A 24,764-nucleotide genomic window follows, 5' to 3' on the forward strand; every position below is an offset into this window, starting at 1 on the left:
GTGGCGTGCACCTGTAATCCCAGCTACTTGGGAGACTGAGGAAAGTGAAAAGCCATACAAGTACAGAGGCATGGGCAATAGGACATCTTGAAACCCAGTGGAGGAGGCCAGAAAGGACTCACAAATGTAGTCCCTAGCCAAGGCAGAGGGACTTCAGTGGTTCAGAAAGTGACTCAGGGCACTGGGCTTTACAGCTGATCAGTATGTACTGGATCTCTCCAGGGCTGGGTTTGTTTGACAGATGTGGACTCTGGTGGAGACTTCCTGGAGGCTTGAATTGGGCTAAACATAGAGGAGCTGGTAAGGCATTTCTGCTGGCAGGGACAGCATGGCCAGGAGAAAATGATCAAGGTGGTGCTGGGTGAAAGCAGCTGGGGAGGGAAGGTGATGAGAGGTTTGAAAGCTTGGTTGGGGATAGTCTATGGTCTAGGTACAGGGGCCCTTCCAAGCAGAAAGATTTTATGGACAGTTGCTACTTAGGATGGGGACAAAAATTCAGTTGGAACCAGCTGATTTGGAATTTATTTGCCTCTGGGACTGTGAAGTCAAGAAGAGCTTGGTTTTTTTCTTTAAGACACAATTCATTCAGCCAGTCCCACCTGTTCCCAAAGCCCACTTCCAGGTGGAAATCTACCCAGCTCATAGAGTGTGGTCCAGCTTCTCCCACGGGCTTTTCTCTTCTGTTTTCTTATGAATGCCAAGAAAATATTGGCAGTGATACTAAGTGACTGTGCATCACGTTGGACCTCCCTTCTGTTGAAGCTGTGTGGTTACCGTTAGCTTGGGAAAATGACTCAGCTTTCCCTGTAGGCACAGTTACAGAACCATCCCACGTTCAGGAGGAAGCACTGCCCTCACACGGTTCACAGGAGGGCAAACTGCCTTCACGATTGGCAACCGATTTGATAATGCGTGCAGCAGACAGCCTTAAAGTAACTCATACTGAGACCTGTTGGTTCTGTTTCCAGGACCCCATCCTATAGAAATAATCTGAGAATGGAATAAAGATAAGCATACCCATCCCAACATTATTTAACATCACAGAAAATTAGAAATAATATATATATCTAATAGTAAATGATGATAAAATATATTGATATACATCTACTCAAATTCATTGTATTTTGTTGTCTCAATAAAGAGACATGGAACACTTTTCCATACTTCTCCAAGCTGTTAAATTGGTGTTTGCATTTCAGATATGGCCAAGATCATTTGACTTATGCGTTGTGCTGTTGAAATATGTTCAAACAAGAAAAACTTAGTCTTCTTTGGTGAAGAAAGTATCCTTTTGTGGCATTATACAATGAACTTGACAATATAAAAATGTGACTTGCTCCTTGAACTATTGCTGGTGTCTGCACTGAATTGTTTGGTTAGGAAAGATATCAGCTATGAACCAATGATAAAATCTTCCAGTATCTTAGGGGAAATGAATTTTAAAACTTTTTTAAAAGGCACAGCAGGGGTCAGAAAACACACAGAGCCCTGGGCAGAAACTCACTTTAATGTGTTTTTTTATAGCTGTAAAGGTCACAAAAATTTTTTCACTTATAAGTATGGGGAGTAGGAGAAAATCATGTTACCAGAGAAATTTTATAATATTAGGATATAATTATGATTTAATGTTAAGTTTTAAAAAGATTTATGAAAACTATGTCGGCAGTATGCTACCACATTTATAGCATATATAACATGAATAAATAGGAAAGAAGATTGAAAGAATGTCAAATTGTATCAAATTAAAAATTTACCAAAAAATAAAGTAAAATTCTAGAAGGAAATATACCAAAATTTTAGCCATGGAGTAATGATTATTTCTGGAGAATAGAATTGTAGGTGGTTTTGCTTATTTTTTTACTTTTCTATATTGCCCTAATTTCTACAATGAACATATGCTAGTTTTATAGTTAGAAAAGAAAGACGTATTTTAAATGATGTACTTCAACATAACTTGAAGGGGAAATGGCTTCTGGAGACACCTGGGGTATAGCTGGCCTTCGTTTTGAAAGTCCTTCAGAGTCCATTGTTGGAAACACTGCCAACCTGGTGGGTTGCCCTGGGTAATTCCTCTTCTTCCTCATCCAGATACCACTGTTGGGGTGTTCCATCTACGCTCCCCGCTGGGCCAGTATAAGCTGACCTTTGACAAAGCCAAAGAGGCCTGTGCCAATGAAGCTGCAACCATGGCAACCTACAACCAGCTCTCCTATGCCCAGAAGGTGGGTCCTCAGTTGGGAGATTCTGTGCAGACAGAGTCTGCAGGGGTGGAAGTGCAGCCCCTTCTTAAGATGGGGGAGACTTGAGCTATTGCCTTCAAGCAAGGGAGTGCAGGTAGCTCCTGGAACAATGCTAACAGTCACCATGTCCATTTATTGGGCATCTATTGCATCTATTATGTGTCAGGGACTGTGCAGGGTGCTTCGTTGATATTATTGTCCATCCTTACAACATCTCTGGAGGCAGGGCAGGTGTTACTATTCCCATTTTACAGATAGGGAAACTGAGGCTTAGTAAGTTTAAGTACAGTGCCTGATGTCACCCAGCCAAGAGGTGGCAGATCCAATATCCAAGTGTAGACCTGACTCTTAAAAGTCTATTTCAACTATGACATTCAACTGCCAAGGCAGAGGCAGAGACTGGAAGTGCATACCTCACAGCCGGAAACCAGAAAGACAGCAATACCCGGAAGCCTAGGGTGGACCTCCCCGAACCCACAAAATGGTGGAGTTTCCCTGGAATAGCTGGAGCTCTCTGTGGCTGGAGGGACTGTGAAAAGAATAAATAGAGACTGCACAAGCTTTCAGACACAGCAGGAAGGAAACGGAACTCTTTGATCAGGTGCTGCTCTCTTATCCTCTCAAACTAAAAGTCCTACCCATTTGGAAAAGCTAGTAGGTTGGAGCTCCAGGCTGGTGGTTTGTCACTGGGAGCAGAGGAGATGAATGCCTAGTAGGTATGATTTTAAAGCCCCTTCTCCAGCCTCCATCACTAACAAATCTCTACTTTTTCAGACCTGGTATTTCTTTACCAACGAATAAAACCTTTGATGCCAGGACCCAGACTCATGGAGAGAGTGAATCTCTGCTCTCCTGCTTGCTGGTCACATGACCTTGATCAAGCCACTAAAATCTCTGACTTACCTGGCATGTTTGTGGAAGGACTAAATGTAATATGGCACACAGTAGGAACTCAATTTTTAAGATTATTAAGAGATCTGGAATAGTAGACCACCTGGGTTTGAATGCCAGTTCTGCCATTTGCCAGTTGTGTGACTTTGAGCAAGTTACTTCTCTTTTTTTGGCGGGGGGGGATGGAGTCTTGCTCTGTCACCCAGGCTGGAGTGCTGTGGCGCGATCTCGGCTCACTGCAACCTCCTCCTCTTGGGTTCACACCATTCTCCTGCCTCAACCTCCCTAGTAGCTGGGACTACAGGTGCCCCCCACCACGCCCGGCTAATTTTTTGTATTTTTAGTAGAGATGGGGTTTCACCATGTTAGCCAGGATGGTCTCAATCTCCTCTTGATCCACCCACCTTGGCCTCCCAAAGTGCCGGGATTACAGGCATGAGCCACCATGCCCGGCCTGTTACTTCTCTTTACCTCAATTTTCCCAGTTGTATAAGGATTTAAAAAGTTCCCACCTCATAGGGTTGATTGAGAGTTCAAGGTGTTGACACATGAAAAGCTCTTGCAAGAGAACCTGATCCCAGATAAGCTCTCAATAAGTCTTATGATGATGGTGGTGACGATGATAATGGTGGTGGTAATGGGGAGGGTGACAATAATTATAATAATGATGATGAGAGTGATGATGATATTATGATGAAGAATTAGAGTTCTAGGCCAAGCATGGTGACTCACGCCTGTAATCCCAGCACTTTGGGAGCCAGAGGCAGGCGGATCACTTGAGGTCAGGAGTTTGAGACCAGCCTGATCAAGATGGAGAAACCCCATCTCTACAAAAATTAGCTGCACATGGTGGTGCACACCTGTAATCCCAGCTACCCAGGAGGCTGAGACGGGAGAATTGCTTAAACCTGGGAAGTGGAGGTTGCAATGAGCCAAGATCATGCCACTGCCCTTTAACCTGGGTGACAGAGTGAGACTCCGCCTCAAAAAAAAAAAAAAAAAAATAGAGTTCTACTAGTCAGAGTTCTATCAACCCATTAGCAGAAAAATTTGCACCTAGTATAAATGGATGACAGCAAATTCTTTCTCAAGAGCAGAAAGAAATGAGTATGAAAGACCTGGGCACCTACAAGAGAGGACACTTTTGTTCACCCAGGGGCTCAATCAATCAATCAACATCTAATGACCACCTACTGTGTGCCAGGCACAGAGGTGCAATAGGCAAAATGAGACTTTATGGGTTTTACGGTCTAATAGGGGAATCAGACATTAACCAAATGATGCCACAACACATGGAATTGCAGCTGACCCATGGCCATGTCTGTATCCCTGCAGGCCAAGTACCACCTGTGCTCAGCAGGCTGGCTGGAGAGCGGGCGGGTTGCCTACCCCACAGCCTTCGCCTCCCAGAACTGTGGCTCCGGTGTGGTTGGGATAGTGGACTATGGACCTAGACCCAACAAGAGTGAAATGTGGGATGTCTTCTGCTATCGGATGAAAGGTAACTGCCCCAGCTACACTTCAGGTTCCAGGCCATGCAGCTGCTGAGCAATCCTCAGCCTGGCCAGTCACTCCCCAAATGGGAGCAGTGCAGGCCTGGCCCCTGCCTTACTTGTGTGGGACCCTGTGTGCCTCTGCCCTCCAGATGTGAATTGCACCTGCAAGGTGGGCTATGTGGGAGATGGCTTCTCGTGCAGCGGAAACCTGCTGCAGGTCCTGATGTCCTTCCCCTCACTCACAAACTTCCTGACGGTATGTACCATGTCTGCTTGGTTTGCCTCAGGCAGGGAGGGGTTCCCTCAAAGCAGGTATTAGAGGGGTGAGGCCTTAAGAAGCTGAAGGCCACAGTCATGGTTAAGAGCATGGGTGCTGGACCACCTTGCCTGAATCTAAAGCCTAGTTTTGCCACTCACTTGTAAAACCTTAAAGAAGTTACTTTCCTCTCTGGGACTCAGTTTCCTCATCTATAAAACAGAGATGGTAGTAGCATCAACTATGTAGGGTCATTGTGATCATTAAATGAGTTAATAGTTGTGAAGCATTTAGATCTGTGGTCTGTACATGGAAAATTCTATGTTCATGTGAGCTGGTATTATTATCTCTGTTTGTATCTGGAATAGTTTAAGAGCATGATCTACACAAATGAGACCCTCTTAATCTTCTTCATGAATGTAGTTAGGTAAGCCTGCCTGGTGATCACCCAATGAGCCAAATTAACATGGAGTCAATTTGCATCTTGCACTGCACTTAAAGTCACGTCAATATTCTACAAGTCATATCCAGCGAAGAGAAAGCCCCAACTGGAGAAAGGTTTGGTGCTGACTGATCAAAGAACTGACCTAACAGTAATAATGACAACAACAATAACAACAGTTAACATTTCTTGAGCATTTATTTTGTACGGGGCACTGTACTGAGCCCTTTACGAGGACATTTCATTCAAGCCATAGAATGTAAGTTCCATAAGGGAAAGGATTTTCTTTGCCTTGACCACCATTGTCTCCCCAACCCCTCAGATAGTAGCTGGCACATGACAGGTGCTCCGTAAATACTTTTTAGAAGGACTAAACCCTCATGCAACTGTACAAGCCACTTCTATATCCACGTTTTAGATGAAGAAACAGGCTTAGCAAGGCCAAGGACACAGCCTAACTCATCAGAGCTGGGCTCAATCTCAGACTGCCTGGTTCCAACCTCCCCCTCATGCTTTAGAGTGCGGAACAAGGACAGCCTGGGCTACTGTTCCCAGTAGAATCTACAGTCAGTGACCGCAGGAGGAAAGGGCAGTGAGCATGAGTATAGGACTTGTAGGATCCATGGGGAAGTTAGACCAAGGACAACAAAATGGAGTCTTTGTCCACAGACCAAAGGTATCCATCTCACTGGTCTAAAAATCAGGACCACTATTAAATACTAGAGATGAACACCCAAACTAATCTTTCTGCTGTGTGGGAGCCTGGCTTGCAACAGCATTTCAAAGAAAAGATGGTGTCAGAACAAATTTGTTTTCAGCAAATTACCTACTTTCTCTGGGCCTCAGTAGCCCAGAAGGAGAAAAAAATAAAATAAATAAATATATCTTTCGCTAGAGGAAAAATATATATTAAAGTGTGTGTGTGTGTGTGTGTATATATATATATATATGTGTGTGTGTGTTTTTATTTTTTTTCTTAAGAGACAGAGTCTTGTTGTGTTGTCCAGCCTGGAGTACAGTGGCACTGTCCTGGCTCACAGCAGCCTCAACCTCCTGGGCTCAAGGGCTCCTCCCATCCCAGCCTCCCAAGCAGCTGGGACTATAGGCACACACCACTATATCGGCTAAATTTTTTTTAACTTTTTGTAGAGATGGAGTCTCACTTTGTTGCCCAAGCTGGTCTCAAAATCCTGTGCTCAAGCTGTTTTCTCACCTCAGCCTCCCAAAGTGCTGGGATTATAGATGTGAGCCACTACACCCAGCCTGCTCAGTGAATATTTAGCACTTACCACGTGCCNTATATATTTTAAAATATATATTAAAGTGTGTGTGTGTGTGTGTGTATATATATATATATATGTGTGTGTGTGTGTGTTTTTATTTTTTTTCTTAAGAGACAGAGTCTTGTTGTGTTGTCCAGCCTGGAGTACAGTGGCACTGTCCTGGCTCACAGCAGCCTCAACCTCCTGGGCTCAAGGGCTCCTCCCATCCCAGCCTCCCAAGCAGCTGGGACTATAGGCACACACCACTATATCGGCTAAATTTTTTTTAACTTTTGTAGAGATGGAGTCTCACTTTGTTGCCCAAGCTGGTCTCAAAATCCTGTGCTCAAGCTGTTTTCTCACCTCAGCCTCCCAAAGTGCTGGGATTATAGATGTGAGCCACTACACCCAGCCTGCTCAGTGAATATTTAGCACTTACCACGTGCCTGAGATGTATCAGTGAACAAGCAAACAAACAATAAATGGAACAAACACGTCAATAGTATTGAGTGCTAGAAGGTGATAGATCCAGATCCTATGGAAAAAATAGAACAGGGCTGGGGGGCACCCCAGGGTCCCCCTTCTGTCGGAAGTAATGAGGGAAGGCTTTGGGGAGAAAGTGGCAAAGTGTAAACAGGGGAGAGGGAGTGAGCCACGCAGACTTGGGGGAAGAACATTCCAGGCAGAAGGAACGGTTGAGCAAAGGATGAGCGGCAGGAGCGTGCCAGGCCAGTCTGAGGAAGAGCAGGGAGGCTGGAACAGAGTGAGCGAGAGAGGACAGCTAGGCCCGGCGTCAGAGAAGCAACAGCAGCCTCATGCTTTGGGCCTCGTGAGCCCTTATGAAGACTTGGACTGTTCCTGAGTGAAGTGGGGGCCACTACAGGATTTTGAGGAGACTCGAGATTTGATGCACCTTTCAAAGGGCTGCTCAGGCAGCCACGTGGAGGATCGGCTGTGACATGGCTGCGTCTTAAACCATAGGATTCACTGAGGAAAGGAAAAGTCCTCAAACTCTCATGATGCAGGCAGAAGACACAGCAAAGGAGCAGCAGACTGAGTTTGTGGACACATGAATATTCCCAAATGGGTGATGCCCTGGGACCTTCTCCAGCCACCCTGGTCCCTGCACACCAGGGCTGGCCCCTCTGATGACTTCCTTCTTCTCCCCAGGAAGTGCTGGCCTATTCCAACAGCTCAGCTCGAGGCCGTGCATTTCTAGAACACCTGACTGACCTGTCCATCCGTGGCACCCTCTTTGTGCCGCAGAACAGTGGGCTGGGGGAGAACGAGGTGAGTTGAGTCCCTGGTGCCTTCGCTTTAGACTAGCATGTTATCTATCACCACAACAATGCTGGGTCACAAATGATCTGAAAACTCAGTGGCTACACATTTATTTAGCTCACACATCTGCAGATCAGTGGCCACTCCCTTGGTCTTGGCACACTCGGGTCTGAGACCAGCCGTCAGCTTCTCTAGCTGGGCCGTCAATGACTCTGCTCCATGGGACTCTCATCGTCCAGCAGGCTAGCCCAGGTGAGTTCTCAGGGCAGTGGCAAGGAGTGAGAGAGGTGAGAGTAGGCCCTGTCCCGACAGTGCTTCTCAAGCCTCTGTTTGATCACGTTTGCTAATGTGCCCCTGGCCTGATAGGTCACATGACAGAGGCCAAAGTCAGTATGGGGGGCAAAGGGCCAGGGGTGCACGGAGTGGGGAAGAACCAGGGCCACTGATGCAATCTGTGTTCCACGCCAACCTTCACATCACGGCACACAGAGGATTGGCAGTATTTATTCAGTTCATGCACAGGTGGCTCACCCAAGGCTCCAACAGTCCCACCAGCCAACTGAGGGCTGAGAAGAGCAGTGCCTCTGCCTACCTCAAGACCCTTTCTTCCTAGAACACTGCTGGAAAGCTCTGCTCTCCACAACACAAATGACATTCAATCCCACATCCTAGCTATAGGTGGCCTCTGGCAGAGCCCAAACAACCAGAAGTCTGAGATCTCCACGTGGAGGCAGGAAAGCTTAGGCCATGAGAAGCGATTTTCTTCGATTTTCTTCGTCATCCCCATCATTAAAAAGACAAAACATTGATCTTTGAAGAGCATTCCGTGTTTCTCCTTTTTTCTCAGACCCTGTCTGGGCGGGACATCGAGCACCACCTCGCCAATGTTAGCATGTTTTTCTACAATGACCTTGTCAATGGCACCACCCTGCAAACAAGGCTGGGGAGGAAGCTGCTCGTCACCGCCAGCCACGACCCACTCCAACCGGTATGAAGTCTTCTGGGCTTCTTGGGAGAACTGGAGATAATGCATGCAAAGTTCCTGGCATACAGTAGGTGCTTAATAGGTGGCAACTATTATGTGAACATAAAGTCTAAACCTGCAGATAGGGGACGGTGTTAACTGCCTACCACAGCATACCACACTGACAACTGGGCAGCCCCTACCCCTTGGGAAATAGGCCAGCCTCAGAAGCTGGTAATAGGGAAGGATAATGAACCCGTTTTAAAGCTGTCTGATTCTCCACCTTTGTCTCAGTCAGCTTGTCAGCCCATTCCAGGCATTAACATGAGCTCCGAAGTCAAATGACCCCAGTTCTGCCACTTGCTAACTATAAGGACTTAAACAAGTTATCCAGCTTCTCTGTGTCTCAATTTCCTTATCTGAAAAATGAGGATGATGGTGATGGCACAGGTCATTATTTTCATGATTGTGATACAAGGGAGGAAAAACTTATTCTACCCTCTTAGGGTCTGTGGCTGGGCCTGAGAATTAACTAGACATACAATAAGCAGGAGAGAAGCATACACATTTTATTTAATCTTTTATGTGCATCAAGGGAATCCTCATATGGAAAATAAAGACTCAAAGAACAGTTGGGATCAAGAGCTTATATACTTTTTAAAGAAATGATGCATTTGTGGAAAAGTGATCAAATAAAGGGGTTTAGGCTAAGGGCAGTAAATTGTGGCATGACTAACAAATAGATGGTGGAAACGAGTGGAAGATAAGGAATATTTCAGTAGATTTGTTTGTACAGATCCATTTCGTCATCTACTCCCAGTTGTTCCTGCAACTGCCGTTTCTCAAGTGCCTTCTGCTCAAAATAACTAATATGCCAAAATGGTGTGTGGGGTGGTTTTTTGTTGTTTTTTAGACAGTCTCTCACTCTGTCACCCAGGCTGCAGCGCAGTGGCACAATCTCAGTTCACTGCAACCTCCCCCTTCCAGATTCAAGCAATCCTCCTGCCTCAGCCTCCCATGTAGCTGGGACTACAGGTTCCCGCCACCATGCTCAGCTAATTTTTGTATTTTTAGTAGAGATGGGGTTTTGCCATGTTGGCCAGGCTGGTCTTGAACTCCTGGCCTCAAGTGATATGCCTGCCTCAGTCTTCCAAAGTGCTGGGATTGCAGGCGTGAGCCACCGTGCCTGGCCCAAAATGGCGTTATTTTGGGGTGACATCCATCCTTCAGTGTGGATGATGGTGATGATACTGATGGAGGAAACCGTGGTGGTAGTGGTGGAGGTGGTGAGAACCATGATGTCGGATTCAAGTTCTGAGACATGCAGCGAATAGTGCCTGACAGGTAGCAAGTCATTAACAAATATTGGTTTTAAATGTTTATCTCATTAAATGATTTCTATTTAAGAGCAGTTTAGACTAGTGTCTCTCAAAATTTAATGTGCATTTGAATCTGCTGGAGATTTGTTAAAATGAAGATTGTGATTCAGCAGGGGAGGGGGCACAGGGCCTCAGCTTCTGCCCACACAAGCCAGGAAATCACACCGGGACATCACTTTAAATTACATCTTTTCTAAGTGTGGTGTGATGTTCAGTGCATGGACTCAAGAGTCCACAGGCGTGGGGTTTGCCACTCACTCCCTGCAGAGTCCACAGGCATGGGGTATGCCACTCACTCCCTGGGTGATCTGCGTCAGGCCATTTTCCTTCTGATCACTCATCTATCAGACAAGTGGGTCGGACAAATGATCCGTAAGGTTCTCTGCAGCCCTCAGAGCAGCTTGTCGGCACAGGACAACTAATGTGTTATGGGCTGTACAGAGGGTGAGGAGAAGTCCTAGGCTGCTTATCAGTGGAGACAAACCTGAAACCTGGGATCAGGGACCTTGTGATACAAGGGAGGAAAAACTTATTCTACCCTCTTAGGGTCTGTGGCAAGGCCTGAGAATTAAATAGGCATATAATAAGCTGGAGAGAAGCATACACATTTTATTTAAACAACATCCCTCGATGGAGGGATGCCTTCTCAGAGAGTAAAAGCCATCAATTCTCTTCTCATTTCCCTAGACGGAGACCAGGTTTGTTGATGGAAGAGCCATTCTGCAGTGGGACATCTTTGCCTCCAATGGGATCATTCATATCATTTCCAGGCCTTTAAAAGCACCCCCTGCCCCAATGGTGAGTATCTAGTGTCCCTGGTAACGGGCCAGGAGGAGCCCCGGTGCCCACTCACCAACAGGCAAACCATTACCAGAAGCCCTGTCCTCTGCCCTCCTCCTCCAGAGACTGGAGGAGCCTCCAACCTCCAAGGTAGCTGGCTTCGGGACTGCCCAACCCTGCTTCCTGCCATCCCCACTCCCAAGCATTAGCAACACAGCACCAGTCACCATTAATATCTGTTGAATGAAAGGGAGAGGATGGGCCAAGAAAGGAAACGCTGGAAGGGGAGTGAGAAATGCTAAGCTCTGCTTTGGCCCCGCCACTTCGTAGTATCTGAGTCCCAATTTTCCCATCTGCAAAATGGGGCTCATAATGGCTCCCTCCTGGGTTTTGGGGAAGACTAAGTTAAAAATAGAAAACACTTAGAACAGCCCCTGACACATAGTACATGCTAAATAAAAGTTGGTGATGATGGTGGTTAGCATTTTTTTCCCCAAAAGCATGAGGGGAGGGGTGAGCTGCTGAAGAGTTCCATAGCACAGTGGTTAAGCACAGGAGCTCCAAAGCCAGACTGGGTTCAAAGCCCACTTCTACCACTGACTGGCTGTGTGGTATTGGGCAAGTGCTTCACCTCTCTGTGCCTCAGTTCTCCCACATAAAACTAAGAACTATAATAACTATCCCTATCTCTTTGGGTTATTATCACACTTCAATGGCTTATTTCACGGAAAGGGTATTAGACCCTGGCAGTAGTAAGGGCCAGATACATGTTAACATATCAATATTTTTATCCCCACTGGCTCCAGAATGCCTCGGGCCACCAAGGGCTCCCCTTTGGGGAGTCAGAAGTTTTAAGAATGAGCCCCTTTTCTTTCTTTCTGTGTTCAGACCTTGACCCACACTGGCTTGGGAGCAGGGATCTTCTTTGCCATCATCTTGGTCATTGGAGCTGTTGCCTTGGCTGCATATTCTTTCTTTCGGCTAAACCGGAGAACAATCGGCTTCCAGCATTTTGAGGTGAGAGAGAAAAATGGGAACATGATGATGGGGTCATCTCCAAAATCTCAGTCCCTGAACCTGGGCTGCTTCAGCTGAGTAGTCTCGCCAGAGTCCTCACCCAGAAGCAGTGTCACACAGTAGTAGGGGTGGCCACCCACCCCACGCTTACTGCTGCTTGGGTGGGGTCCCTGCCCTTAGGAGGAACAGCAGTGGTGGTTCCAAGCCCCTCCTTCTGGTTGAGACAGGGCCTGGCAAGGAGAGAACACACCCCGAGCCTCTGTGCCAGGGGTTTGGCCCAGAGGCCTATTCATTAGGACCTAGGAGTCTCGTTCACCTTGGAGGATTCACTGCACAAGCACACCCCGTGACCTAGCCTGGGCTTCAAGATTGGCTCTGAGGACTGGGGGACAGGGCCAGGGACCCTACACAGCCAGAGGCTTTATGCTGCAGCCCATGAAACTCATTTCTGTTTGAACAGTTGAGTCCACATCCCAATCAGCAGCCAGCTCTTGGCTGGCCATGTAGGAATACAGCCTGGGCAGCAGCACAGCAGTTAAACATCTTCCTTTATGGACTTTGTCCTCCTCTCTGGCCCACCCTCTCCCGCTGCCACCTCCTCAAAATGCTCCTGGTTAAAGGCTGTGGTGCAGAACCCCCAAGCAGCAGTTTGCTGCCTTCTGGCAGACAGCTTGCATTATTTATAAGCTCCAGGGGCAAATCTCAACCCCATTTTGAGCAAAAGTGTACAGGCTGTATGACTGCATTTATATTAAGTTGAAGGACAGACACCACCACTCCACGTTGATGGGAGTCAGAACAGTGGTTACCCTGGGTGGCAGTACCGGCAGGCTATGAGCATGTGAACACATCCTGGGGTATGGAAATGCCCTATGTGCTGATTTGGTGGTGATCACAACTGGGTAGACATCGGTAAGATGTCACCGAGCTGAACCTAAAGGTTGGTGCGTTTTATTATATGTGAATCATCTCTCAACAAAGGACTGTTAAGAAAAAGCTCCCAGAGGCAAAGGGTAGCTTGCTTTACCTGCCAACTTGGATGAGACGCTCCTGGCTTTCATGCTTGTCTTTCCAAACAGTCGGAAGAGGACATTAATGTTGCAGCTGTTGGCAAGCAGCAGCCTGAGAATATCTCCAACCCCTTGTATGAGAGCACCACCTCAGCTCCCCCAGAACCTTCCTACGACCCCTTCACAGTGAGTTTGCATTCTTATCTAGGAATAGGTCCCCTTGGGGTACAGGGGAATGACGTCTTTTAGGAAAGTTTAGTGGAGAGTTTGTGCCAAAGAAGGTTCATTTCTAGAATGTATGTCAGGGAACAAGCCTAAAAGCCAGTTTTGCAAGCTGACGGAAGCCAGTGTGGTTGTTCAGCGTTCCTGGGTTCTCTTGGGTAGACAGCAGAATCCTTGAACAAATAGAGACAGGTGAGAACAAGAGGTTGTTATCCAAGCCCAATCTCATGACCAGGTGAGATGTCACAGTGAAAAAAAGTCTTGGGCTGAATTCTGCTGCAACCATTTATGAAGTAGCAGGTGTAAAACATGATATAAGGAAACAGGATTTTTCCTTTAGATGTCTTTTTCTTTGAGATGGAGTCTCACTCTGTTACCAGGCTGGAGTGCAGTGGCGTGATCTTGGCTCACCACAACCTCCGCCTCCCGGGTTCCAGTGATTCTGTTGCTTCAGCCTCCAAGTAGCTGGGATTACAGGTGCCCACCCACCACGCCTGGCTAATTTTGTATTTTTTTTTTTTTTTGAGACAGAGTCTTGCTCTGTCGCCCAGGCTGGAGTGCAATGACCGGATCTCAGCTCACTGCAAGCTCCACCTCCCGGGTTTACACCATTCTCCTGCCTCAGCCTCCCGAGTAGCTGGGACTACAGGCGCCCGCCACCTCGCCCGGCTAGTTTTTTGTATTTTTTAGTAGAGACAGGGTTTCTCCATGTTGATCAGGCTGGTCTCAAACTCCGAACCTCAGGTGATCCACCCGCCTTGGCCTCCCATAAGCGCTGGGATTACAGGCGTGAGCCACTACACCCAGCCTAGAAGTCCTTTAAACTTACACTGACATTGTTGTTCAAGATTTTACTGCTTGTTGTCAGAGGTACTTTTCTTTGATGAGGCCTTATAATGTACATGGGTGGGTGTTCTGCTCTGGTCTTCCAGAAAGGGACCATTTATCTCTAGAGTCAGTGATGCTTGAACTTAGCTGGGGCCTCCACTGACATCAATCCAGGGGGACCCCTTGACAGGGTACCGCATTCATAACACATGTGGAAGTACATCCTGCCTGTAGTTTAATAGCAGTTCTGGACTAAAAAAAAAGATAGGAATAGAACTTAATTTTTCTTTTTATAGAAGGAGAGAAGTGTTTTCTTCTACCATGTTGAAGTTTGTATAGTGCAACAGATATTATTTTTCCAAAGTAAACCAAAGGTAAATATCTTGTGGTTCTTCATGCCTGCAGTAACAGATGTAATATATATGCAATAGATTAAAAAAATATGATTTGCAATCTGGTTATTTTTCAATCGAACCCATGTAAAGGCTTCTGGTTCACATTTCAAGGGTAAATTCACGCCAGGTGTAGTTGCTCATGCGTGTAATCCTGCATTTTCAGAGGCCAAGGCAGGTGAATAACCTGAGGTCAGGAGTTTAAGACCAGTCTGGCTAACATGGTGAAATCCCATCTTTATTAAAAATACAAAAATTAACCAGGAGTGGTGGCGGGCGCCTGTAATCCCAGCTACTCGGGAGGCTGAGGCAACAGAATCGCTTGAACCAGGGAGGCGGAGATTGCAGTGAGCCGAGATCACACCACTGCACTCCAGCCTGGGTGACAGAGCAAGACTCTGTCTCCAAAAAAAAAAAAAAAAAGGGGGGGTGGGGGGTGGTAAGTTCAGCTAAATTACATTTGTTAACTAAGTATTGTGATGCTGAAATCACCTTCATTTAAAAAGCAGAGAGAAACAAATGCATACATTCTCTCCAATGTACCCCATGCCTTCCCCATTGTCTGTCCTCTTCTGAGGGCTCTATCAGCACCACGCATGAAAGATTCACCTGAGGCAGGTGAGAAAGTAGCCTAAATGCAGGTTTCAGCTAAACCTGCTATTCAGACTACATGGTAAACACATTCTGGAATCCTAAGCATGAGGTACCAGCTTGCAAAGTGGTGTGCTATTCTCATGCCTTTTACACTATTTTTAGTGACTCCAGACACATTTACCACCACTAGTTTCACCCACGAAAAGCCATTTCTAGCATCTAGTATGCTAATTAACAAAGCCTGGGTGCCAGTCAGAGCTAAAGTCAGCAGAAGGCTTGGCGTGGCCGCCTCTAGAGTGTGGCCTTTTTTAGACAGGGTCCTGGTGTGTCATGCAGGCTGGAGTGCAGCGGCACCATCAGGGCTCACTGCAAGCCTCAGGTGATCCTCCCACCTCAGCCTCCCGAAGTGCTGGGATTACAGGCGCAAGCCACCGTGCCCAGCCGAGCGAGGTTTCTATTACACTCTCTCAGGCACTCAAGAGCCACCACTGGTTCAAGATGGGTTTAAGATGAATTTTCAAACTGAAAGGAGTTTTTACAATATTAGCTACCTTTTGTGAGGTGCTTATAACTTGTTAGATGTAGGCTCTAATTTAATCCTCCTACCTCCCTGTGAGGTATATTATGACCCTTTGTAGATGAAGAAACTGCAGCCGAGTTGGAATGATTTGTCCTGGGCCACCCAGCTTCAAGCAGGAGAGACTAAATGGGTTCCCAGAACAGGTGGCCCTACCCCCAGCCCATCCCACCTCCCAACACAAGGCAGCAGCATGAACGAACAGACCCAGCACACAGTGCTCAGGAAGAGTCATGCCTCAGGCCAGTGGCCACCAGAAAGGTTCAGCTTAGAACTCCACACGCAGAATGCCCTGCCCCCTTACAACCCTCTCTTTTCCAGGACTCTGACGAACGGCAGCTTGAGGGCAATGACCCCTTGGGGACACTATGAGGGCCTGGACGGGAGACGCCAGCCATCACCCACTGCCATCTGGGCCATCAACTGAATTCTCAGCACCAGTTGCCTTTTGGGAACATAAAGTCCTTTAAGCACTCAGAAGCCATACCTCATTCTCTCTGGCTAATCTGGGGGTTGTTTCTGTGGGCGAGGGATATGTTACTGTGCCCACCCAGTGCAGCTTCCTCCTCTGACCCTTTGGCTCCTCTTCCTTTGTACGCTTCAGCTGGCACCCGCTCCATTCTGCCCCACACGATGGGTAACTGATCTTTCTTCCCTGTGAGATTGTAAGCCTCCATCTTTGCATCCCAGCCCCTGGCCCAGTGCCTGACACAGGAACTGTGCACAATAAAGGTTTATGGAACAGAAACAAAGTCAACACAACAAATCTAGTGTTTTGGGACTGTGCCACGGGGGGAGTTGAACTCTGAAGGCAAAATCCACTTCCTGTGGGCCTTTTCAATCAGACGTCATCAGTCTTATAAATTCTTAAGAAGACATGATAATCACAGTGAGATGCCACTTCACACCCACGAGGATGGCTAGAATCGAAAAAACAGTAACACGTATTGGAAAGGATGTGGAGAAAATGGAACCCTCATACATTGCTGGTGGGAATCCAAAATGGTACAGCCACTGTAGAAAACAGTTTGGGAAAAAAAATAGAGTTACCACATGACCCAAAAATCCAAGAGAAATGAAAATATGTCCACACAAAAACTTGTATATGCATCTTCATAGCAGTAGCATTCATAAAAGCCAGAAAAATGGAAACGACTCAAATTCCATCAGCTGATAAATGAACAAACTATGGTATTCCGTACAATAAAATATTCAGCCCTAAAAAATGAAGTACTGGTACATGTGATAGTTCAGATGAACCTTGAAAACATTAAGAAGCCAGTCACAAAGGACCACGTATTATATGATTCCATTTATATGAAATGTCTAAAATAGGCAAATTGATAGAGACAAAGTAGGTTGATTGCCAGGGGGAATGAGGAGTGACTGCTAATGGGTATGAGATTTCTTTTTTGGGTAATGAGGAATTTGATAGTAGCAATGGTCGTACCACCTTATGAATATACGAAGAAACACAAAATTGTACACTTTAAAACAGTGAATTTTATGGTGTGTTGTTAGTTATATCTCAAATTTAAAGCAGCCATAATTACTAAATAATACATCATTTTTCCAAATATTATAGGTGGGCTGGCTTTGGGGTCTTTTAAATATAATTAACCTGCCAAAGAAGGTTGAAGATGCCCCTCCCATCTAGACACACTGGAATAGTGATTTGCACCGAGACCCCTTCCTTCAGAAGGCAAAGGGAGACCTTGGCCTGGGTATTAGCCAGGTGTTAGGCACAGTTAAAATTAACACTTGAGGCCGGGCACAGTGGCTCACGCCTGTAATCCCAGCACTTTGGGAGGCTGAGGTGGGTGGATCACGAGGCCAGGAGTTCAAGACCAGCCTGACCAACATGGTGAAACCCCCATCTCTACTAAAAATACAAAAAAAAATAGCTGGGTGTGGTAGCACGCGCCTGTAATTCCAGCTACTCAGCAGGCTGAGGCAAGAGAATAGCTTGACCCCGGGAGGCGGAGGTTGCAGTGAGCTGAGATTGTGCCACTGCACTCCAGCCCGGGCGACAGAGCAAGACTCCGTCTCAAAAAAAAAAAAAAATTAACTCTTGGGATGCTACAGCCCATTAAAAAGTTTGAAAATGGCCAGGCACAGTGGCTCACACCTATAATCCCAGCACTTTGGGAGGTCCAGGCAGGTGAATCACCTGAGGTAAGGAGTTCAAGACCAGCCTGGTCAACATGGCGAAACCCTGTCTCTACTAAAAATACAAAAATTAGCCAGGTGTGGTGGTGCACACCTGTAGTTCCAGCTACTCAGGAGGCCGAGGCAGGAGAATCACTTGAACATGAGAGGCGGAGGTTGCAGTGAGCCAAGATCCTGCCACTGCATTCCAGCCTGGGTGACAGAGTAAGACTCCATCTCAAAAAAAGAAAGTTTGAAAAAACTGTGTTATCACAAGCAGAGTTTCATACAAACTAGGCCAGGGGGAGAGAGGGAGGGGAGAGGGAGAGAGAGGGAAGAAGTGGGGGCGGGGAGAGAGAGAGGGAAGAAGTGGGGGGCGAGGGGGGGGAGAGGGGGAGAGAGAGAGAGAGAGTATGTATGTGTACCTTCTGTAGAGACAGCTCAGATTTATAACCAGAAGAAACAGGTTCAGCTGTAGACTCCCTTACTTAATAGTTAAGGGAAAAACTTCAACCAACGTCGCGAGTTTGTTGAGGATGAAGTATGAACTGTATGCAGGCCTTACCGTAGCCGATGGAGGACCCGAAAACCCAACTCCACATTAGCTAAGACAGCACGGGGATTTACTGTTAGCTGTTACTGGAAGACCTAGAGGAGGGCAGCCTCAGGATTGATTCCACTCAGAACCTCAAAGACGTCATCAAAGACCCAGTGTCTTCCCACTCTGCCCTCTGAGCACACCTACAGCAGATTTCCTGGAGGGGATAAAGTGGCCTTGTCAGTTACACAGAGTGTTACCATTCAGGAGAGAGCCTCTCATAGGAGCTGGCTCAGAACAGTGAGGAACTTTCTTTCCTAGAATGCCCTCCCCCCAACACACACACAAACTTGCCCTAGAGTCTGAAAATGCCACATTCCACTGGCACAGGCAAAGGGGATGGGGTCACGCCCAGATGAGCTTAGCCTACTCAGGCCCACCCAACCAACTTCTCCCCATAACTGTGTGGCCTTTTTAGTTTCCTGAAGCTCCTGGGGCACAAATTATCCTTTTGCACTGTGGCCTGTCATATGAGGCAATATAAGGCGATCCCCAGCAGGCCCTCAGCATGGGGTGCAGTGTACTAGTGTTGAATTATTTCCCCTTTCCACCTCTTGACAACTCGGTTCCCCACTCCTGAGCCCTAAGGCAAACATCAGCAGAAAACTCTGTCCCCAACACATGTGCCCTCCATGGAGCACGGTCTTTGTCTGCCACATCCAGTTTCAGAACCGCGTGAGGCACACAGCAGGCCCTTGGCACATGGAGGTTGGTGGAGTGGTGGGTCAGTGGGACCCATGCAGACAAGTACTGCTCTCACGGTCCAGGCTCCTTGTTACTGCCCAGCTGGTGGACCCAGGATGCAGAGTGGGAGGCTACAGCTGTCGGCCACCCCAGCTGACTGCCACTAATGCCAGAGGCATAAGTATTCAGGAAGGGATATGGACTGAGCCTCTACCCAGCATCTCTTCTTGTCTTACGAGCAGGAAGGAAAAGATCACTTCACCCAACCACTTACAAAGAAATTCTGAAACATTTTTAACGACAAATGTGTTAGCTTCTTCATTGCTAGAATTACCTTAGAAGAAAAGGCATGTGAGAGGAGTGACCAGGGATGACAATTTGCCTTAACTTCCCATACCTGATATTTTTGCTGTGGAGGAAAGTAATGCGAAGGATTAGGTGCAGGCAGGCTCAGCCTCTCCTCTCGGCAGGACTTCCTGGAGGGGACTGCAGCCACGAGGCAATTTCTCTACATCTGCAGTTCTTGACCCAGAGCACCTGCTCCTTGGCGACATGAAAAGTAATTCATAGAAAACATGACCTATCCTCACACATGATTTTTTTTTAAATCAATGTAACACTCTATACTTACATTCACTGAAAGAAAACAGTTTATAATGCATGTTTAAGGAAGTATGCTTAGATTTGCCTTTTAAAGCTATATATGTAAACCTGTCATTAAAAAGTGAATGAGTGAAGAATTAGAAATGTATATATAAGGTTCTATAACAGAAAGACAAAGTAACTTACAATAAAATACATACTTACTTGGTAAAATCTCAGCTACAATTTCAATAGAAGACACAATGAAGACGATTATAATTGCTTAAAACAAATTTGGATTTTAGAAAAGATAATATTTGACTATTTTTTAAATAATTGACTTTTTTTTTTTTTGAGACAAGGTCTCACTCTGTCACCCAGACTGGACTGCAGTAGCTCAATCATGGCTCACTGAAGCCTCAACCTTCTGGGCTCAAGTGATCCTCCAGACTCAGCCTCCCAAGTAGCTGTGACTACAGGCGCCCATCACCAAGCCCAACTAATGTGGTTTATCTTTTGTAGAGATGGGGTTTCACTATATTACCCAGGCTGGTCTCAAATTCCTGAGCTCAAGCAATCCTCCCACCTTGGCCTCCCTAAGTGCTAGGATTACAGGCATGAGCCACCGCACCTGGGTGACATTTTAAAATAAAGGTTAAATGCTATGGTCTGAATGTTTGTGACCCCCAAAATTCCTGTGTTGAAATCTTTACCCCCAAGGTGATAACACTAGGAGGGTGGTAAGTGAGCCTGTAAGCCTTTGGGAGGTGATTAAGTCAAGGGGGAGGGGCATCCTTAAGGGGATTAGTGCCCTTATAATAGAGGCCTCAGAGAGCTCCCTCGATCTATCCACCATGCAGAAGTCACCACCTGTGAACCAGGAAACAGGCCTCACCAGACACCAAATCTGCCGGCACCTTGATCTTGGACTTGCCAGCCTCCTGGGCAGTGAGAAATAAATTCTGTTGTTTATAAGCTAAATCAGCATATGGTCTTTTGTTATAGCAGCATGAATGGACTGAGACAGTAAGTACAGTCTTACGTACATGTGTCTGTACAATTTATGGAAATGACCAGTACAAATGCAGACTGACACAGGTGCGATTCACGACTCAAATACCAGGAGTGGCCTCCTGTGGAGGATGTGCTCTTCTGACATGATGAATAATTCCTTATAAAGCTCTGAATAAAACAAAGTCAAAATCTTCCTTTGGTTTACATATAGCTGCATTCCTGGAAAATTCAGTATGTTAAAATTACATCACAAATTTTTTTTTTGTGGTTACCTATAAAACAGTTTCTAGGCTTAGAAAATTATAAACAGGTTTCCACCTACATGAATTGTATCATGTAGATACATGTGTAGACAGGGGACCACGCTTCAGTGTACTGGGCTCTCCCTCACAATGCAGGGGGTCTAACATGTCTGGTCCTTGCCCTCAAAATACTAGACATCCCCTCCCCATCACTGCAAAACCCAAGCACCCTGCAACCCACCCTTCCACACATCTCCAGATTGTCCCCAGTGGGCAGTGCTGGCCAGGGTTGGGAATCACCACTGGGGATGGAGGGAAATACTGGGTTGAGCTGAGCTCAGGCTCTCCTCTCTGCTGCCTTCAGTGCCGAAATAACTGCATTCCACATCATCGAGATTTCTGCTGAACCAAGTCCAAAGTTCTGGAAGCCCCAAGTGTCTTATAAGCTCATTCACTACTCCAGGAAAGAGAAGCAGTCCGTATTTCAGGCAGAGGAGCAGGCTGTCACTTCCTGTTAGATGACATGCCAAGTTTCTGGAAAACCACCCCCAAAAAATCAATATGGGGCAGATTTGCTAGTGAGTCCACCAACACCCACCATCACGACTACACAAAGGCAAGTGATCGAAAGGAGGAAAAAAAGATATCCACAGGAGGAATGAATGAGATTCACGTATCAGCACAAGGATTTTAAGATGTTACACACACACACGTTAGGGGAAAAAAAAAAAAAGTCTTCAAACTGACCTCTAACATTTACTCCTAATTCCCTATTTCCTTTCCTTAAAACATTTCCAGCTTGCCTGGTAAGCTGATTACAAACACACAGGAACCTCTGTGGCGACACACCATAGGTCACTGCTGCCCACTTGTGCTCACACCAAGTTTGCACCTGAGGCTTACCTTCACAGTCTCTAAGCTCTGAAAACAAGTGAGTGTGCTTGCTGTGGGTGGGGGGAAATGGGGGTAGTGAGAAGAAACCCATACCCCTTTTTTGGGCTTTCCCCAAAAAAGGTTATCCCTTCTCTCAGGGATAAACTTCTTGAAGTCCCTTAGAATTTTTTTTTAATCCAAGATCTCCGTTATTTATTTTTGTAGAAATAACCTCAAGTCCTGGAAAAAAATGCCTTTTTAGAAAACAATACTGTGGATTCATCAGAATTTAACACAGCAGACTTAAGCACACAAAATAGGTGACTGACAATAAGCCAGATGATACAATTCAAACTTTTATTTGGCAAAAAGTTCAGAGTCACATAACACATAAAATCAACATTTAAAATAAATAGCAAATTCACATCTAGAATAAATAAGTCTGCCTAATTTGCATTAATTGTGCCTGATATCATACAGGCACAATCTGTCATTCCACGAGATAACTGGAAAAGAGTCTCCAAAGTCAGAGTTCAAACCTGCAGGACTGAAAACGCACAGAAGCACTGTCGCAGGTTGGGTTCCCCAAAAGCAGATACTGAGGTGGAGAATGGCGTGCAGGAAGGTTCACAGGACAGTGCTGTGGGCTGAGCCAGGCTGGGTACAGGCTTGGCAGGGGGAGGCACTGGGCTGCAATGTGGCCACAGTGAGGTCTCACTGACCCCACAAGGGGCTCTGGAGCTGGGATGGCCCCAGAGGGTTTCCCAAGTTGGGGTGGGGAGGCGAGCCCTTTGTACCCCATATGGAGCCAATAAGGGTTACAGGCAGGAAGGGGCTGTGATCTGGAGCAGGCAGGGCCCTTCAGCAGGGGAAATTCCCCATGAGGGCTGGAAGTAAATGGCCAGCCAGCAACACTCCCAGCAGTTACGGGAGTATGTCTTTCAGTCTGGTAAGGTCATCTGGGCAGCTGAGCTCAGCACCCAGCACTAGCACAATTACAAACTAATACAATGAGAGGTATATTCAACAAGTGCCCAAGCCTGATGGCTCAAGTACACACACTGGCCATACATGTAACTATGCCCAGGAAGTAGCTCAGAAGGGAATACAGTGCACTATGACCTACAGAACTTTCTCCTCTCTGCATCCCAGCTATGAGGTTAGTCATCTGCACATTCTCAGCAAGGGAATCTTGCCATTGCCACCAACACAATCCATTAGAGCAGGAGCTAACAAGACACAGCCTGAGGGCCACATCCAGCCCACAGCTTGTCTTGGTAAATCAAGTTGTACTGGAACACAGCCATGACCACGGTCATTCCTACAGCAGTAGCAGCAAAAGCAAACAGCCCCAAAAGCCAAAAATACTTCCTATCTGGCCCTTTACAGGAAAAGTTTACTGACCCTGCATTAAGGGTACTTCATTTCCTTCCCACTTTAACCCACTAGTAGTATCAAAGGTTAGCTGAACTTTGAGCTAAGCTCCTAAATGCTAAGGCAAAAAAAAAAGAAAGAAAGAAAGAAAGAAAGAAAAACCTGGTACAAAAGAAAGTCGACATTAAGAAGGCAAAATGTAGGTTCTCTATTAGTTGAATAGAGCAATCAAGGAACCCTGTGTCTGGCCAAATTTAGTCTTAGAGCATTCTAGACAAGGAATCCCAAGTGGTCTTTGGCAGCAAATGAGCATGCAGAAAAGTGGAATTCAGTTCCAGTATTTAGCCCAGTCTCTGCTGCTTTTCAAAGGTCTTTTGAGAAGAGGATAGAAGAAAAGCCACTTAGTTTGCCCAAAGCTAAATTAACTAGGACACAAGACTACTTTTCAGTTCTCCTTTGCAATAATTAAGAGTGACAATGCATTCAAAGCAACTAGTCATTTTAGTCTGTAATACACCCAAATCAGTAGCGAGCGATTTATGTTACATGATATTAATGGGAACAGCAGAAAATAGTGCCACAGGGTAAAATGTTTTAAAAACCAGAGAGGCTCTATGTTAGGGGGAAAGTGGGAGCTCTAAGACAAACAACTAAAGTATTTCAAAAGCCATGTTTCACCCGTAAAAACAACACTGGAAAAAAAAAATCAGCTGTGCAAGTCCCTTCCAAAGGGACCTCTATGGGCCTTGCTGGACTGTCATATCTGTGATGGCTGCTGCTGCTCTGGACTCATTATTGTTCACATAATTCTTAGAAAATCAGTCAAAGCAATATTAAAAAGTAATTTTTAAATGTTCAAACTATTTTTGTTTGCTTTATAACATGTTTTTTTAAATGGTTGAAAACAGATTCGTTTCCCTTGTACCAATATGCATTCATGCATGTGCACACCAGAGAACAAAAGGCCCAGTGCAGCGTGCCAGATTCCACACTGCAGTCATGACAGGCTGGGCACGGTGGCTCACACCTGTAATCCCAGCACCTTGGGAGGTCAAGGCAGGTGGATCACCCGAGGTCAGGAGTTTGAGACCAGCCTGGCCAACATGGTGAAACCGTCTCTAGTAAAAACACAAAAAAATTAGGTGGGTGTGGTGGCAGGTGCCTATAATCCCAGCTACTCAGGAGGCTGAGGCAGGAGAATCGCTTGAACCCAGGAGGTGGAGGTTGCAGTGAGCCAAGATCACACCACTGTACTCCAGCTTGGGCAACAAGAGCAAAACTCCATCTCCAAAAAAAAAAAAAAGAGTCATGACGAGGCCAGGCACAGTGGCTCACACCCGGAATCCCAGCACTTTGGAAGGCTGAGGTGGGCAGAACACTTGAGGCCAGGAGTTTGAGACCAGCCTGGCTAACATGGTGAAACCCCATCTCTACTAAAAATACAAAAACTGGTCGGGCCTGATGGCATGTACCAGTAGTCCCAGCTACTCAGGAGGCTGAGGCACGAAAACTGCTTGAACCTGGGAGGCAGAGGTGCAGTGAGCCAAGATCGCACCACTGCACTCCAGCAGGGGTAACAGAGCGAGACCTTGCCTCAAAAAAAAAAATAAAACAAAAT

The 24,764-nt window shown here is 46.3% G+C and overlaps 1 protein-coding gene across 1 annotated transcript in view; it reads left to right on the plus strand.

The window, feature by feature from the left end:
• STAB2 (stabilin 2) overlaps positions 1–16,379 on the plus strand; it is a 175,342-nt gene extending 158,963 nt beyond the window's left edge. Inside the window, 9 exon segments of the mRNA XM_017895335.1 lie at positions 2,089–2,222; positions 4,467–4,632; positions 4,777–4,883; positions 7,758–7,877; positions 8,716–8,856; positions 10,899–11,009; positions 11,880–12,008; positions 13,088–13,204; positions 15,953–16,379. Coding sequence (XP_017750824.1) covers positions 2,089–2,222; positions 4,467–4,632; positions 4,777–4,883; positions 7,758–7,877; positions 8,716–8,856; positions 10,899–11,009; positions 11,880–12,008; positions 13,088–13,204; positions 15,953–16,003 — 1,076 coding nt within the window. The 3' untranslated portion in view covers positions 16,004–16,379.
• Positions 16,380–24,764: the final 8,385 nt, after the last annotated feature.

Source organism: Rhinopithecus bieti, unplaced genomic scaffold (assembly GCF_001698545.2).
Source record: "Rhinopithecus bieti isolate Rb0 unplaced genomic scaffold, ASM169854v2 scaffold_24306, whole genome shotgun sequence".
Classification (NCBI taxonomy): domain Eukaryota; kingdom Metazoa; phylum Chordata; class Mammalia; order Primates; family Cercopithecidae; genus Rhinopithecus; species Rhinopithecus bieti.